Source organism: Oncorhynchus tshawytscha, linkage group LG01, assembly GCF_018296145.1.
Source record: "Oncorhynchus tshawytscha isolate Ot180627B linkage group LG01, Otsh_v2.0, whole genome shotgun sequence".
Taxonomy (NCBI): domain Eukaryota; kingdom Metazoa; phylum Chordata; class Actinopteri; order Salmoniformes; family Salmonidae; genus Oncorhynchus; species Oncorhynchus tshawytscha.
In genome coordinates this window covers 11937732-11952451 of record NC_056429.1, presented here as the reverse complement: position 1 = coordinate 11952451, position 14720 = coordinate 11937732, and the positions used below count along the sequence as shown (strand labels likewise).

Sequence of the window (14720 nt, the reverse complement as noted above, 5' to 3'; positions counted from 1 at the left end):
CTCTATATTTGTAAAACTTTTTCTCAACATTCAGTCATTATTGCAACACTCAGTTCATTTAAAAAGGCTATTGAATTTGGCCATCAGTGTCTCTGAAAAAATCCACACCACACCATTATAGGCCAACCGGTATCTGGTTCTCCCTGTTCGCAATGCTAGTATTATAATAGTCTATTATTGAAAAAGTAATACCTGTCATACCTGAGTTTAAGTGACATCTCTTAACAGAAAATGACTGAAGTAAAAGCGAAAAATTCCTCCTTAAAGGAGCTACATGTAGAATTTTTGGATTGTAATTTCAGAAAATGTGCATAATATTTCTGCAGTAATAGAGTGGAATGCTAGTGTTTCAGAATCTTTTTTCACTAAACAAACATTTTGGCCAATACAAAATCGCATTCTAAAATGCAGACTTTCTGACAAAAAAAGACAGACCGAAGAGGGAAAACCACCCTCCCTCTCTTATATTGGCATCACAAGAAAGTGTGGCCATCTCCTCGAGCACAACGCAACGAAAAATGGTAGACTGGCTGATACAAGCGTCAATGTAGAAATCGCTCTGTCATTTCCTGGTTGCTGAAATTCTACACTCTTCAATTTCAGTTTATGTGATGCATTTTTGCATCACATAAATTCCACCAGGAATTATAAATGTATCGGAGTAAAAAGTACATACATTTTTAAAGAAATGTAACGTTAGCTAGGAATGTAGCTAGTTGAGTAAAAATAAAAGTAAAACATATAAATACTCAAGTAAGAACAGATACCCCTGCAAAAGAAAGTATTTGTAGGCTACATACTTTATATTTATGTTTTCGCCCAGTCAAAATAAAGGTTAAATAAAAATGTAAAGGCAAAATGACTACAATTCCCAGTAGCGCTCTGGTGTCGCTTATGCCAGACGTTTCAACCAATGTCGAGGTAGCCTGCATGTCACATGGACTTGTTTGTTCACGAAATTTGAAATATCTCTTACTCGCGGACCAAATGCATGTTTTTGAAACAGATGTTGAACTGCATGACATCGATTTAGCAGAATATAACTAGCAAACTTATTTACTAACATAAGACGGTAGGTGCTGTTTGGATGTATTGGAAATACGAAATTCGTCATAACGACCTACGTAGCTAGCCAGATGCATTTTATTGTATGTCGTGCCAGCTAACGCGTTAGCTAGATTACTGCTAACTAGATACATTTTTAAAACGGCTACAAATACATTACCAACTAAAATAAGGATTGGGCTAAAGTTAGCTAGCTAACCAACAATGTAAATGAATTATGATATGTTAGCTAGTTATGTTCATAATACATGCTAGTCAGTCAAAACTAGCTAGTTAATGTTAACGTAGATTTATTAGATATAACGTTAGCTTTTAGCTAGCTTCTCTATCACTGTTTTTCATACGTTTTCAATTCCTCTTTTCCCTGTGAAGGACGACTAACGTTAACCTACTACTACATCTGCACTCTGGGCCCTAGCGACCTGTCCTAGTCCCGCGAGGAGTATGGATTCCCATGCCAACAGCGGTAACTCAGCTTTCTTATCCTTATTTCTTGTTAACTATAATTTATTCCATTGCTATTCACATTGTCAACTGTTTAACGTTAAAGTCCATGAGCCAGACCCCCAAGTTTGGGCCGTCGAGTTCACAAAGTCGCATATGATTGTGACATAACTAGGTTAGTTAGACCTTCAAGAAAATCACTGAGAGATCGTCACCTCAAGTGAGCCGACCAACCCCCATGGTTCATGTACTATTAGTAGCGAGACAAACACTGTTCTTCCTATCAAATGATTTTATTTTTTTGGTGCAGTGTTTGTTTAAATGTCCTTGTTCCTTTCCCACAAGAATTCTTCTCATTGGCTGAAGAGAAGTTTGATTTTGACGTTTCACTCTCACCTGCCAGGTTGGTGTCAGATATCTTTGATTTCCATTTCTTTGGTTTGTATGCATTTCTCTCTTGAATGCATTGCCACTGTACTCACAATCTGTCTTTGTATTTGATACTACCATTGTCTATACATTTTACTTGGGAAATGTTACATCACTTACATATGAAAAATAACATTGTAAAATCATTCCCCCTTGTTTAAAGCTCAAGAGGAGATGAAGACGATGACGAGGTTTTTGTTGGTCCGGTCTGTCACAAGGAGAGGTGTATCTCCGTCGGTCTGGAGACCATTGTCAAGGAAAACGTCAGCAGTTTTCCTTCTGTGGGTGAGGGGCCCAGCTGGAGTCATTTGGCTGTGGACAAGTTTGAGGAAATCTGCAAGGAAGCCAACCTACTAGCCAGTCAACTAGTTGTCAACCAGCAGCACCCTGATGTAGGGGTAACCAACGGTACACTCACATTGAGTAAAGAAGAACCGAAAGAAGACTTTGTGCAGGATGCTGGGGCCAAACTGGGCATGTTCAGAAAGCCAGTTGATGCTGTCCTAAGCCCTATCAAAAGGGAGACCTTCTGTGTGCAGGACAGTCCATTGAAGCAGCTCCCTCCTGCTATTCAGCAGCGGTTGTTAAGGGATGGTGGGGTTTCTAACTCCACTAAGAGCCGTGTTGGCACTTCCAGCCCTGTGAGAGCGGGGACTACGACTCGGACCAAGATGGTGCTCCGAGGAAGGATAGGGCTGGCCTGCAACACCGGGGTGCTCCCTAGCAAACAACAACCAGCAGCCCGAGGAGCGACCGTGACGACAGCCCTGCAGACAGCCAAGACCAGACCGGAGCATGCTGAGAAGACCACCATGCTGGCTCCTCCAAGCAAAGTATGGGCTCTTAGAACATATCTAGCCTCATAGCCAGACTACGTGCCCTCCAGGACACCTATAGCACCCTAGATCATTCTGTATAGTCTAAGGTCAAATCAGTACTGTAGAAAGTTTTCTCAACTCATGTAGTCTGTTTCTTTCAGGGTAACTTGGGGCTGAGGCGTAGCCCAGGTAGTCGTAACTCCAGCAGAGCAGCCTCCTGCGAGGACCTTCTCTCTGACACAGCCAGCATAGCCTCCGACATCAGCGACACCTCCCTCAACTCCAGTCTGCAGGGGAAGAGGACCCTCGTACCCCCTAGCAAGGTAACCCAGAGGAATTTGCTGATATCATCAGACACTGACATTTTAAACATAATTCTTAATTCATATATATATATATTAGGAGACTTCAGATCAGGTGGTAAAATATGTGAATACCCTCTGATAAAATGGCAGGTGTTGAAACATGAATGTCCTTGTCCTATTCAGAGTGGGATGCAGGCTCCGTCAGTGGTCAAAGCCCCCCCTCAGACCAGGAGAGTGACTGACCAGAGGAGAAACACGTCTTCCTCCTCTTCCTCAGTGTCCAGCTTCAACTCCAGTCTGTCTGTGTCACCCACAGGGAAAGGTGAGGCCCTGTGTAGAGCTTCACGGTGTAATTTCAAGGTGCTGTCTACAGTTCAACCATTTCAAAGATGTGAAGTGTATGGAAAGTGCAATGCAAATATCTGACCTGTTTCTGATTTTAGGTAAACTCAGCACGTCCCTCAACTCCAGCATCAGTGGCCCTAATGGCCGCCTGCCCGCTGGCAAGAGCCGACTCACCAATCCTGTTGTGAGTGCCACCAAGACCTGCAGGTCTACCCTCATCAGCCGAGCTCCGGGGCTGCCCTCTTCCACCACAGTAGCACGCCGTGTCATCTCAGACCCGGGAAGGAAGCTCTCTGAGCAAGACCGATTTAAAACGGTTCAGTCCACCCCTTTGAAGAGAGTTGAACCGGTGGCCACAGCCACCCCCTTGCACCAGACCCCAGCAAAGATGAACATGGAGAGAATGTCCTCTGTGCCCAACATCCCCACCTCATCTTCAGCGAAGACTAAGGACGTCGTCAAGGGCAACCCCAAACTCAAGGCGTTCATTGCTCCAACCCCTACTAGTCAGTTCAAGAGGAGATTGGAAGGTGAGGACTTGTCAACTGTTGGCTACCTATGAGCAGCTACTACTGATCACTGGCTTGTCTTACGTCATGTTCCTGAATGGAAAGGCTCATAATTGTTTGCTTGCAAAAATGTTAACATATTTATTTGTCTTCCCTACAAAGCTGTTTCATCCCCTGATGCCCCTCTCATCATGAAGCCAAAGAGATTGATGTCTGCTTGCAGTGTGGAAAGGTACTGTAACTAGGATTTAAATTATTATTTTTTATTCCTAAGTGTCTGGAGTCGGAAATTGTACACCATTGACGATTATTAGAATACTGAAGATGTTAGTCATCCTAGTCATACCATTAGCATTGAATATGCCTTCCTCCCCTCCTTCCATCAGTCTCCCCCACAAACGACCAGTTCCAGAGCTGTTCCAGACGCCCCCTGCTGGGGGGAACAAGGCAGTGCAACCCAAGATGAGACACCCCTCTGCCCTTCCCACCCCTGTGAACCGGAGGATCTCTGGTATCCCCATGCTCACCCCGAATAGCATTTCACGGCCAGGCAGGCCTTCCCTGAGCATGGCCATCCGGCCAGCCTCTATCCAGAGGGCCATCTACTGGAGGTGAGAAAGCAGCTGCCACACTAGGACCACCGCACTGGACTCTGTCTAAAAGGGCCAAGATAATAGTCTTGCCATAAGTGACAATGAATCAGTGTTAGGGTAAGGTGTTGTGATGTAATAAAAATAGGCTAGTTGGTGATAACATGATTATTTTTTTCAGTCCCGCCCAGGTGAAAGGGAGCTACCAAGAGGAGGTGGCAGCAGCACCAGAAGAGGAGACCGTCCAGCCATTTTCCCTGGAGGACGAGCCAGAGGTGCAGCCCCCCACCCCTGCTACGGTCCCCCATCCAGAGGAGCAGGGGGTATGTCAGGATGAACCAGGAGTGGACCAGGTGCCTCCTCCTACTAACAAGGAAAACAACCACCCTGAGCCGAATGAAGAATCCAAGGAGCTCGAGAACACTGAAAAGCTGCTAGAGCAGCCTCAATGCAATTGGATGAAGACCCAGGATGTTAATGAGGTAATGTCTTGATATGTGGAAGTAGTTGATATGTTTTCTTGTTTCAGCTTGCATAAGTTATTTGTCTTTGGTTGAATGACGTTTGTATGTTCTTTGTTGTGTCTTGTCCAATAGGTTTTGCTGGTAGATGCCCCGGCACCTGTGTTGAGGCCTTATGAGAAACTCCTAATTGACCTCTCCAGCACTCCTGTCCTGATCAGAACAGCCTCTGTGAAGCCCTCTGGTGGTCAGGTGAGAGAATGTACTCCATACATTATGATGACTGACTCAAACTATTTAAAAATTCCTATTGAGAAAGGCAGTGCCATGATACCCAGTTGACTCATCACATATGTTGTCAGGATTCATGACCACACTGATTTCTGGTAATTGTATGTGTATTTTTTTCCCACCTACAGCTGATTGACCTGAGCTCGCCCCTGATCAAATGGAGTCCAGAAGATAAGGACCATGCCTTAAATGAAGCACCCCTGATCAACTTATCCTTTTGATTAATAATATCGCAATAGAGCATTCCAGCATTTCCTCTACATGTATATTGATTCCAATAGCCTTCCTGCTGACACTTGTGCTTGTGCCTGTACCACACACAAATGACATTTATAATGAGAACTAGCTGCTGATGATCAAGGGTTTAAGAAAAGATTGTTTTAAGTCGAGACTGTTAGTATGTATACTATGTAAGTCACCAATCTGATTTCTTTTTAAGAATGGTACTGTACCTTTTTATTTTTGTTTGTTACCGTCTTGCAGCTCTGTGATTATTTTAAAAGCTCTAATAAATGTTCTTCATTTAACTTATTGTGATGCTGAGTCTTGCATGTAAATGAATGCAGGTCTGGTATTAGGGCCAGAGAGCTGACCTGTGCTCATTGCTTCTGAGACAGTCTACTCCACCATTGGCCTGGCACCCAGAAGTTTGCCTTTGACTGAACAGCTCCTGCCCACAGACAGATGTTGTTGTGCTCTCATAAATAAGATATCATCCACTATATATACAAAAGTATGTGAACACCCCTTCAAATGAGTAGATTTGGCTAATTCAGCCACACCCTTGCTGACAGGTGTATAAAATTGAGAACACAGCCATGTAATCTCCATAAATTAACATTGGAAGTAGAATGACTTTACTGAATAGCTTAGTGACTTAACGTGGCACCGTCATATGATGCCACCTTTCCAACATGTCAGTTTGTCAAATTTCTGCCATGCTAGAGCTGCCCCGGTCAACTGTAAAGGCTGTGTTTGTGAAATGGAAACGTCTAGGATCAACAGCTGCCGCAGAGTGCTGTAGTGCGTAAAAATCGTCTGGCTCGGTTGCAACACTCACTACCGAGTTCCAAACTGCCTTTGGAAGCAATGTCAGCACAAGAACTGTTCGTCAGGAGCTTCATGAAAGAGGTTTCCTTGGCCGAGCAGCTGCACACAAGACTAAGATCACCACGCGTCATGCCAAGCATTGGCTGGAGTGGTGTAAAGCTCTCCTCCATTGGACTCCAGCAGTGTAAACAGGTTCGCTGGAGTGATGAATCACAATTCACTATCTGGTAGTCCAACTGACAAATCTGGGTTTGGCGGATGCCAGGAGAAGACTACCTGTCCAAATGTATAATGTCAACTGTAAAGTTTAGTGGAGATGGAATAATGGTCTGGGGCTGTTTTTCATTGTTCGTTCTCGGCCCCTTAGTTCCAGGGAAGGGAAATCTTAACACTACAGAATACAATGACGTTCTAGATGATTCTATGCTTTCAACTTATTTTTTATTTTATTTCACCTTCATTTAACCAGGTAGGCCAGTTGAGAACAAGTTCTCATTTACAACTGTGACCTGGCCAAGATACAGCAAAGCAGTGCGACAAAAACAACACAGAGTTACACATGGGATAAACAAACGTAAAGTCAATAACACAATAGAAAATGTGTATACAATGTGTGCATATGAAGTTAGGAGGTAAGGCAATAAATAGGCCGTAGTGGCAAAGTAACTACAATTTATCAATTAACACTGGAGTGCTAGATGTGCAGATCAGGATGTACAAATACTGGTGTGCCTGTCTGTACCAAGAAATATAAAATTCTGATGCATTTTAGAAATGCCAAACATTTGATATATAAAATTAAATCATTTGTAGTGGAGAGAGAATTTAGGCAAGTCTGGGTATCAGTCTCTAACATTCCACTCCTTGTACTCTGTGTCATGCGCCAAAGACATGGGCAAATGACACAGAGTACAAGGAGTGGAATGTAATATCTAAACTATGACTGGCAACCAGGCTAACTTTAGGCCACATGATAGTAGATTCTTCCTATAGCAGGATTCCCCAACCAGGCTAACTTTAGGCCACATGATAGTAGATTCTTCCTATAGCAGGATTCCCCAACTGGCGGCCTGCGGGTGGTTTTATTTGGCCCTCCAAGTTTTCTGACCAATGAATTAAAAAATAAATAATTGTTGGACAGAAAATACTGTAAAAACACCAGGAAATCAGCGCCAAGTTATTTTAATTTAGGAAATCTGTTCCCAAGTATTCCCAGCATAATAGAGACTTGTGATTGTATACAAATGCAAGCAAGGTTTGAAATGAATATGTTTTAGTCAAATAGTAGATCTGTTTGGGCTTCAGCCCCCGACCATCCTCTCAAGAAAAAAGTCGTCCCGCAGCCGAATCTAGATGATCCCTGGCCTATAGGAAAGTATGTCCACTAGGTGACATCATTTAATCAATCTTCAATTGTCTGTGAATTTCTTTATGATTTTTTAAATACGTTATACAATGAGGACAGTTTTAAAATGTGAATGTAATTTTGCAAACCTAAGTCTGAGACGTCACAGAAAAACTATATACCTGTACAAATAGGAGGTTTTTAGAGAACATTACCCACATCACGTCATGGTACATTGTGATCGGCTGCTGAGATTTGGGAATCAGCGTTTGACTGACAAACAGTGCGGCGTTTACACAAGTAGTCCAATTCTGATCTGAGCAGATCTGTCAAAATACCAATTACTGAACAAAAATATAATTTGGTTGCCTGTGTAAACGCAGCCTAGAGTTGGGGAGCAGGGTAGCTTTCAGATCTGGGGCGGTGAGAGAGTGCACAGATGATCGATATACATGCAGACAAAATACATGTCTCTCTGCCCTAACAATGGGAGTGGTTGTCAAAATGGCAATGTGGGCGGTCTGGCTCCCGCCTATACTTTCTTTGGATTGGTGGATAGATCTCACTATTGTAATCTAGTTTTGTATATTCATTGACGGTTGTTGAAGTCAACCGCCGGAATTCAACGGAGATGCTATGCTACTAGCCTCAATACATGAATATGCATAGCCATCTCGAGACAACTCCGATATAGTGTTTTTTTTTGTCAAAGTTGGCGGGGTGTAACGTGTCCAACTTATATAACACTAGTAACAACTTAAGCGTTATGAAACGTATATTTGATCAAATAAAACTCACATAGCAAATAAGCCATACATTTTGTGTTTACCAAATTCGACACCCATTAACTGTCATACAAGAAACTTGCTTGGAGGGCAAACACCGAGAAAAAAAAAACACCTGCTGGAGGGGGACCGATTTTCCGCTGTGTTGGACCTCTCTCTTGTTCTCTGGAGAGTGAGACCTGTTCGAACTATTTAATGGGCGCGCCATGCTCTGCTACGATCCTCGCAACATTCTAACTAATCATGGAACGGGATTGGACGGCGAGGACCCGGGAAAAACCTCTTCAGTGGATTTTATAGCTGTTCTTGACAGATTCGGTGGATGCCATGCGTTTTAAACCATGGCATTACAAATGCTTTGGCCGTGGATATGTTTTCTATCACACTTTCCAGTAATTGCATGTTTTGATGTACACGTTTCGGATACTCTACAGCCTGGAGTAGTGCTCGGAAATGTATCTCTCGGACGGGGTTGGATCTATCAAATAGACAGGACTTTAACTCCTAAATACGCGAGACACATTTTCAATATCGAGAGACAACACGGAATTGTATATTTCTCAGGAAAAGTTGATTGTGCGCTGTTGAGGAAGAACCCTGCGCCGCTTTACATTCAGATCAAATCAAGTACCTCGGATAACTTTATTTTAATTCACTTCAATACTTTTGTGCACGGACAGAATTGTTTCATTAAATATAGGAGAAAGGCAAACGAAGGTAAGCCCAAGATTTACATGAACATTCTCTCAACAGTAGAGACATATCCATGCGTCTCAAATAGGATTTTGCTTTTGAACATTTATGAACATTTACCACTTTTTACTCGAAAACCTCACTCTTACCTTTCGTTATGTAAGGGAGGGGACTGGAAAGTAGTTTTTGATAACGGGAGTGTTTTGCCAAACTGTCTGCAACCCAATGAGCGAAACGAGTTGGATTTATTCTGCAGTGTGCAACATCTTTGGAATTACACCACTGTTCGTGTGAAACTGCGAATTAATTCTCTTCATAGTCATGCCATGTTTACAGACGGGGATTTGGGTAGACTGGGTTCATGGACCAAACGTAAAAAAAGAAATGTGAATACCGCTCCCCAGTTTCAACTGCCCAACTATCAGGTGTCTGTCCCGGAGAATGAACCGGCGGGAACTCGCGTAATTACGCTCAAAGCACTGGATACCGACGATGATGATGATGGTGAAGTAGAATATGATATTGAAGCTCTGTTCGATAGCAGATCCAATGATTATTTCAAAATCAATTTGCAGACCGGCAGCATTACAACATTGCAGCCTTTGGACAGGGAGGTCAAGGACACACATATCTTCAAAGTTATTGCTACAGACAATGGCACCCCTAAGAGGTCGGCCACTGCTTACCTCACTGTCACTATTAGTGACACTAATGATCATGGGCCTGTGTTTGAGCAGACAGAGTACAGAGTCAGCATTAGGGAAAATGTGGAGATAGGTTTTGAAGTGTTGACTATAAGGGCCACAGATGGGGATGCCCCATCAAATGCCAACATGATCTATAAGATTGTGAATGAGGGAGAAGATAATGCTGGTTTTGAAATCGATCCTAGAAATGGACTAGTCAAGATTAGGGTTCGGCCTGACAGAGAAACCTTGACCCAGTATCAACTGATGGTGGAGGCTAATGACCAGGGTAAAGACCCAGGCCCCCGCAGTGCCACGGCTACAGTGTATATCTCTGTGGAGGATGAGAATGATAACTACCCCCAGTTCAGTGAGAATAGGTATGTAGTCCAGGTGCTTGAGAGCGTGGCAGTGAACACCAAAGTGGCCCAGGTGAAGGCCACAGATAAAGATGAGGGCAACAATGCAAAAGTCCACTACAGCATCATCAGTGGCAACGTGAAGGGCCAGTTCTACATCCATTCCCCTACAGGTGTCATTGACATAATCAACCCTCTAGATTATGAGATCATCAGGGAATATAATTTGAGAATAAAGGCACAGGATGGGGGAAGACCACCTCTGATTAATGGCACAGGGATAGTTGTAGTGCAAGTTGTGGATGTCAACGATAATGCCCCTATGTTTGTTAGCACACCCTTTCAAGCCACAGTATTGGAAAATGTGGCGGTTGGTTGTTCTGTGATCCATATTCAGGCTATTGATGCAGACTCCGGTGACAACTCTTATTTGCAGTACAAATTAACAGCTATGGCTCCAGGCTTCCCCTTCATCATCAACAACAGCACAGGGTGGGTTACAGTTAGTGTAGAACTGGACAGGGAGACCACCGACTTTTACACGTTTGGCGTTGAAGCAGTTGATCATGGGGTCCCTGTCATGTCTTCCTCGGCCAGCGTCAGTGTGACTGTGCTCGACGTGAACGACAACGTTCCCACTTTCACTCAGAGGTTGTATAGCCTGAAGATGAATGAGGATGCTTTGGTAGGTACGAGCGTGCTAGCACTCTCTGCCATAGATCGGGACGCCAACAGTGTGGTAACATACCAGATTTCCAGCGGCAACACGCGGAACAGGTTCGCCATCACCAGTCAGACTGCAGGGGCAGTCATCACCTTAGCTATGCCACTGGACTACAAACAGGAGCGCCAGTATGTCCTGACGGTGACCGCCTCGGATGGCACGCATTACGACACAGCACAGGTCTTTATCAACGTCACTGATGCCAACACCCACCAGCCCGTGTTCCAAAGCACCAACTACCAGGTGACGATCGGCGAGGACCGGCCTGTGGGCTCCACCGTGGTGGTGATCAGTGCCACGGACGAGGACACTGGGGAGAACGCACGCATCAGCTATGTTATGGAGGACAACGTGCCACAGTTCAAGATCAACCCTGACACAGGTGCCATAACCACACAGATAGAAATCGACTATGAGGATCAGGCCTCCTACACGCTAGCTGTCATTGCCCGCGACAATGGCATCCCCCAGAAATCTGACACCACATATGTGGAGATCATTGTTCTGGATGCTAATGATAATGCACCACAGTTCCTCAGAGACATATACCAGGGGACAGTGTTTGAGGATGCACCTGTGTATACCAGCATCCTCCAGATTTCTGCATCTGACAGGGACTCAGGGTCCAATGGGAGACTTAGTTACACTTTCCAGGGTGGGGATGATGGAGAGGGTGACTTCTTCATTGAGCCGTACTCTGGCATTATTAGAACAGCCAGGAAACTTGACAGGGAGAATGTGCCTGTGTACAATCTGAAGGCTTTTGCTGTGGATAAGGGGTTTCCGCCGCTTAAGGCATCCATGGACGTCCAAGTGTCCGTCCTGGACATCAACGACAATGCTCCTGTGTTTGAAAAGGACGAACTGTACGTCTATGTGGTGGAGAACAGTCCTGTGGGTTCCATTGTAGCCCGCATCACTGCTACAGATCCTGACAAGGGAAGCAATGCGCAAATCCTGTTCCAAATTGTGGAAGGAAACGTCCCAGAGGTCTTCCAACTAGATATCTTCAACGGGGATCTTATCGCTCTCACTGATTTAGACTACGAGTCCAAGATAGAGTACACCATCATTGTCCAGGCAACCTCTGCACCGTTAGTCAGCCGTGCCATTGTGCACATCCGCCTGCTGGACGTCAACGATAATGACCCTGTCCTACACGACTTTGAGATCATCTTTAACAACTACGTCACCAACAGGTCTAACAGCTTTCCGGCTGGGGTGATCGGGAAGGTTCCTGCCCAGGACCCGGATGTGTCAGATAACCTCCAGTACAATTTTGTGGAGGGCAACGAGCTGAGTCTACTAATCCTGAACAAGGACAATGGGGACATGAGGCTGAGCAGAGACCTGGACAACAACCGGCCCCTTGAGGCCACCATGAAGATATCAGTCACAGGTAATTAAACTGTGTTCATTTAAATGCAATAGCTCTCCATATGCTTGGCAGATATTTTCTATTTTGTCTGCCCCTTCCACATCCTCTCTTCATTCTGCCATGTTGTTTAATTTTCTTGCTCTTGTCTTGCAATGTGACCTCTACTAATTCTGCTAGTTGTAAATCTGTTTTATCGCCGGTACTTGTCTACTTTGAAAGGGAGTCTGTCGCAGGTCTACTATGGTAAGATTGGGTCTTGTGCCTAAATCACCACATTACTCATTACAGGCTGGTTATCTGCTAAAAGTACAGGCTGGTTATCTGCTAAAAGATCCACAAAATGTTGTCCATTGGTATTGTTGCCATGACAACTACACAGTTTGTTCCCTTTGAGGTTCCTGAGGGGTTCTTTGTCTGGGGTTCTTTGTTCATGCCATGAAATGCTACACTTTTACAGTACACTACAGGCTACTAGTTGCAGTGAAAGTACGGTAAACAACATGTTACTGAATTTTGTTTTTTGTGCCAACCGTCAGTGGAAGTGTTGCACCGGTTTAAGTGGTTGATGGATGCAGTCTATCACAGTGCCATCCATTTTGTTATCAAAGCCCCTTATAACACCCACCACTGCGACTTGTATGTTCTAGTCGGCTGGCCCTCGCTACATATTCGTCGCCAGACCCACTGGCTCCAGGTCATCTATAAGTCGATGCTAGGTAAAGCACCGCCTTATCTCAGCTCACTGGTCACAATAACAACACCCACCCATAGCACGCACTCTTGCAGGTATATTTCACTGGCCATCCCCAAAGCCAACACGTCCTTTGGCCGCCTTTCCTTTCAGTTCTCTGCTGCCAATGACTGGAATGAATTGCAAAAATCGCTGAAGCTGGAGACTTATATTTCCCTCACTAACTTTAAACATCAGCTATCTGAGCAGCTAACCGATCGCTGCAGCTGTACATAGTCCATCTGTAAATAGCCCACCCAATCTACCTACCTCATCCCCATATTGTTTTTATTTACTTTTCTGCTCTTTTGCACACCAGTATTTCTACTTGCACATCTGTTCATCCATCACTCCAGTATTAATTTGGTAAATTGTAATTACTTCGCTACTATGGTCTATTTATTGCCTTACCTCCTCATGCCATTTGCACACACTGTATATAGACTTTATTTTTTTTCTATTGTGTTATTGACTGTATGCTTGTTTATTCCATGTGTAACTCTGTATTGTTGTTTGTGTCACACTGCTTTGCTTTATCTTGGCCAGGTCGCAGTTGTAGATGAGAACTTGTTCTCAACTAGCTTACCTGGTTAAATAAAGGTGAAATAAAAATAAAATAAAATGTTGTCAACGGTTGAGCACATTATCAGTTCTGCAATCTTTGCATGTGATAATAAAGAGTTGGAATATTGACAGGTTACTGTGCATTTCACAGTAATTTAATGACAGTTCGTTTTCTGGAAGTTTCTGTGAATATTGCGTTTCCTAACTGGCAACTAGCTGTCAGTAAGTTATTGTAAAATTCTCAGTAACTCAATGGTAACTAGTTTACTGTACTTTCCCTTAACTATACTGATTACAAGATAGCTTAACTAAGTATTATTTGTGGTGAGCACACTTGGGTCTCAACCTCTTGGTTGACAGCAAACTGACCTTCCTACCACACCATCAGGTCAGTGAGTGTGACAGAGACCAGCACCAGTAAGTTACTGTGAATTTTACAATAACTGCTTGCAGCAAGCTGACAGTAAGTTATTCAAAAATACTTCCTGGTGACCAACTGCAGTTAAGTTACTGGAAAAAACACAGTAACCTTTTAACAGTGCAGGTCTTGATTGTCACAAGCGCTTACAACGATGATAGAACTGGAAGTGGACAAATTATGTGCTCAACCTCCATCAACACAATGATAAAACCACTTAAAACATCTCTGCCAGGGAAAATGCAGAGCGCCAAATTCAAATAAATTACTATAAAAATCAAACTTTCATTAAATCACACATGCAAGATAGCAAATTAAAGCTACACTTGTTGTGAATCCAGCCAACATCTCCGATTTCAAAAAGGCTTTTCAGCGAAAGCAAAACATGCTATTATCTGAGGATAGCACCTCAGTAAACAAAGAGAGAGAAGCATATTTCAACACTGCAGGTGCGACACAAAACGCAGAAATAAAAATATAATTCATGCCTTACTACCTTTGACAAGCTTCTTTTGTTGGCACTCCAATATGTCCCATAAACATCACAAATGGTTCTTTTGTTCGATTAATTCCGTCGATATATATCCAAAATGTCCATTTATTTGGTGCGTTTGATCCAGAAAAACACCAGTTTCAACTTGCGCATGACTATAAAATATCGCAAAAGTTACCTGTAAACTTTGCCAAAACATTTCAAACTACTTTTGTAATAGAACTTTAGGTATTTTTTT

General features: G+C 43.6%; 2 protein-coding genes across 2 annotated transcripts in view; both read left to right on the top strand.

Annotated features, from left to right (window-relative positions):
* The first annotated feature begins 916 nt into the window (after positions 1-916).
* gtse1 (G-2 and S-phase expressed 1) lies at positions 917-5794 on the top strand. Its single transcript, XM_024378337.2, has 12 exons — positions 917-1072; positions 1438-1531; positions 1855-1912; positions 2102-2771; positions 2918-3079; positions 3245-3383; positions 3505-3936; positions 4078-4147; positions 4302-4526; positions 4687-4987; positions 5102-5218; positions 5386-5794. The coding sequence occupies exons 2-12, from the start codon at positions 1510-1512 to the stop codon at positions 5476-5478; spliced, it is 2289 nt and encodes a 762-aa protein (XP_024234105.1). The 5' UTR covers positions 917-1072; positions 1438-1509; the 3' UTR covers positions 5479-5794.
* Positions 5795-8302: 2508 nt separating this feature from the next.
* The window catches only part of LOC112217705 (cadherin EGF LAG seven-pass G-type receptor 1-like), a 92765-nt gene continuing 86347 nt past the window's right edge, over positions 8303-14720 (top strand). Inside the window, exon 1 of the mRNA XM_042294898.1 lies at positions 8303-12298. Within this exon, the coding sequence (XP_042150832.1) occupies positions 8779-12298 (3520 nt within the window). The 5' untranslated portion in view covers positions 8303-8778. The remainder of the gene's footprint in view (positions 12299-14720) is intronic.

Excerpts from the sequence above, each read along its gene's own strand:
- gtse1 (XM_024378337.2), top strand. The coding sequence starts at position 1,510 with ATGGATTCCCATGCCAACAGCG. Across the intron at positions 1,913-2,101 it reads GTTTCACTCTCACCTGCCAG|CTCAAGAGGAGATGAAGACG; the intron begins GTTGGTGTCAGA and ends CCTTGTTTAAAG. Across the intron at positions 4,527-4,686 it reads CAGAGGGCCATCTACTGGAG|TCCCGCCCAGGTGAAAGGGA; the intron begins GTGAGAAAGCAG and ends TATTTTTTTCAG.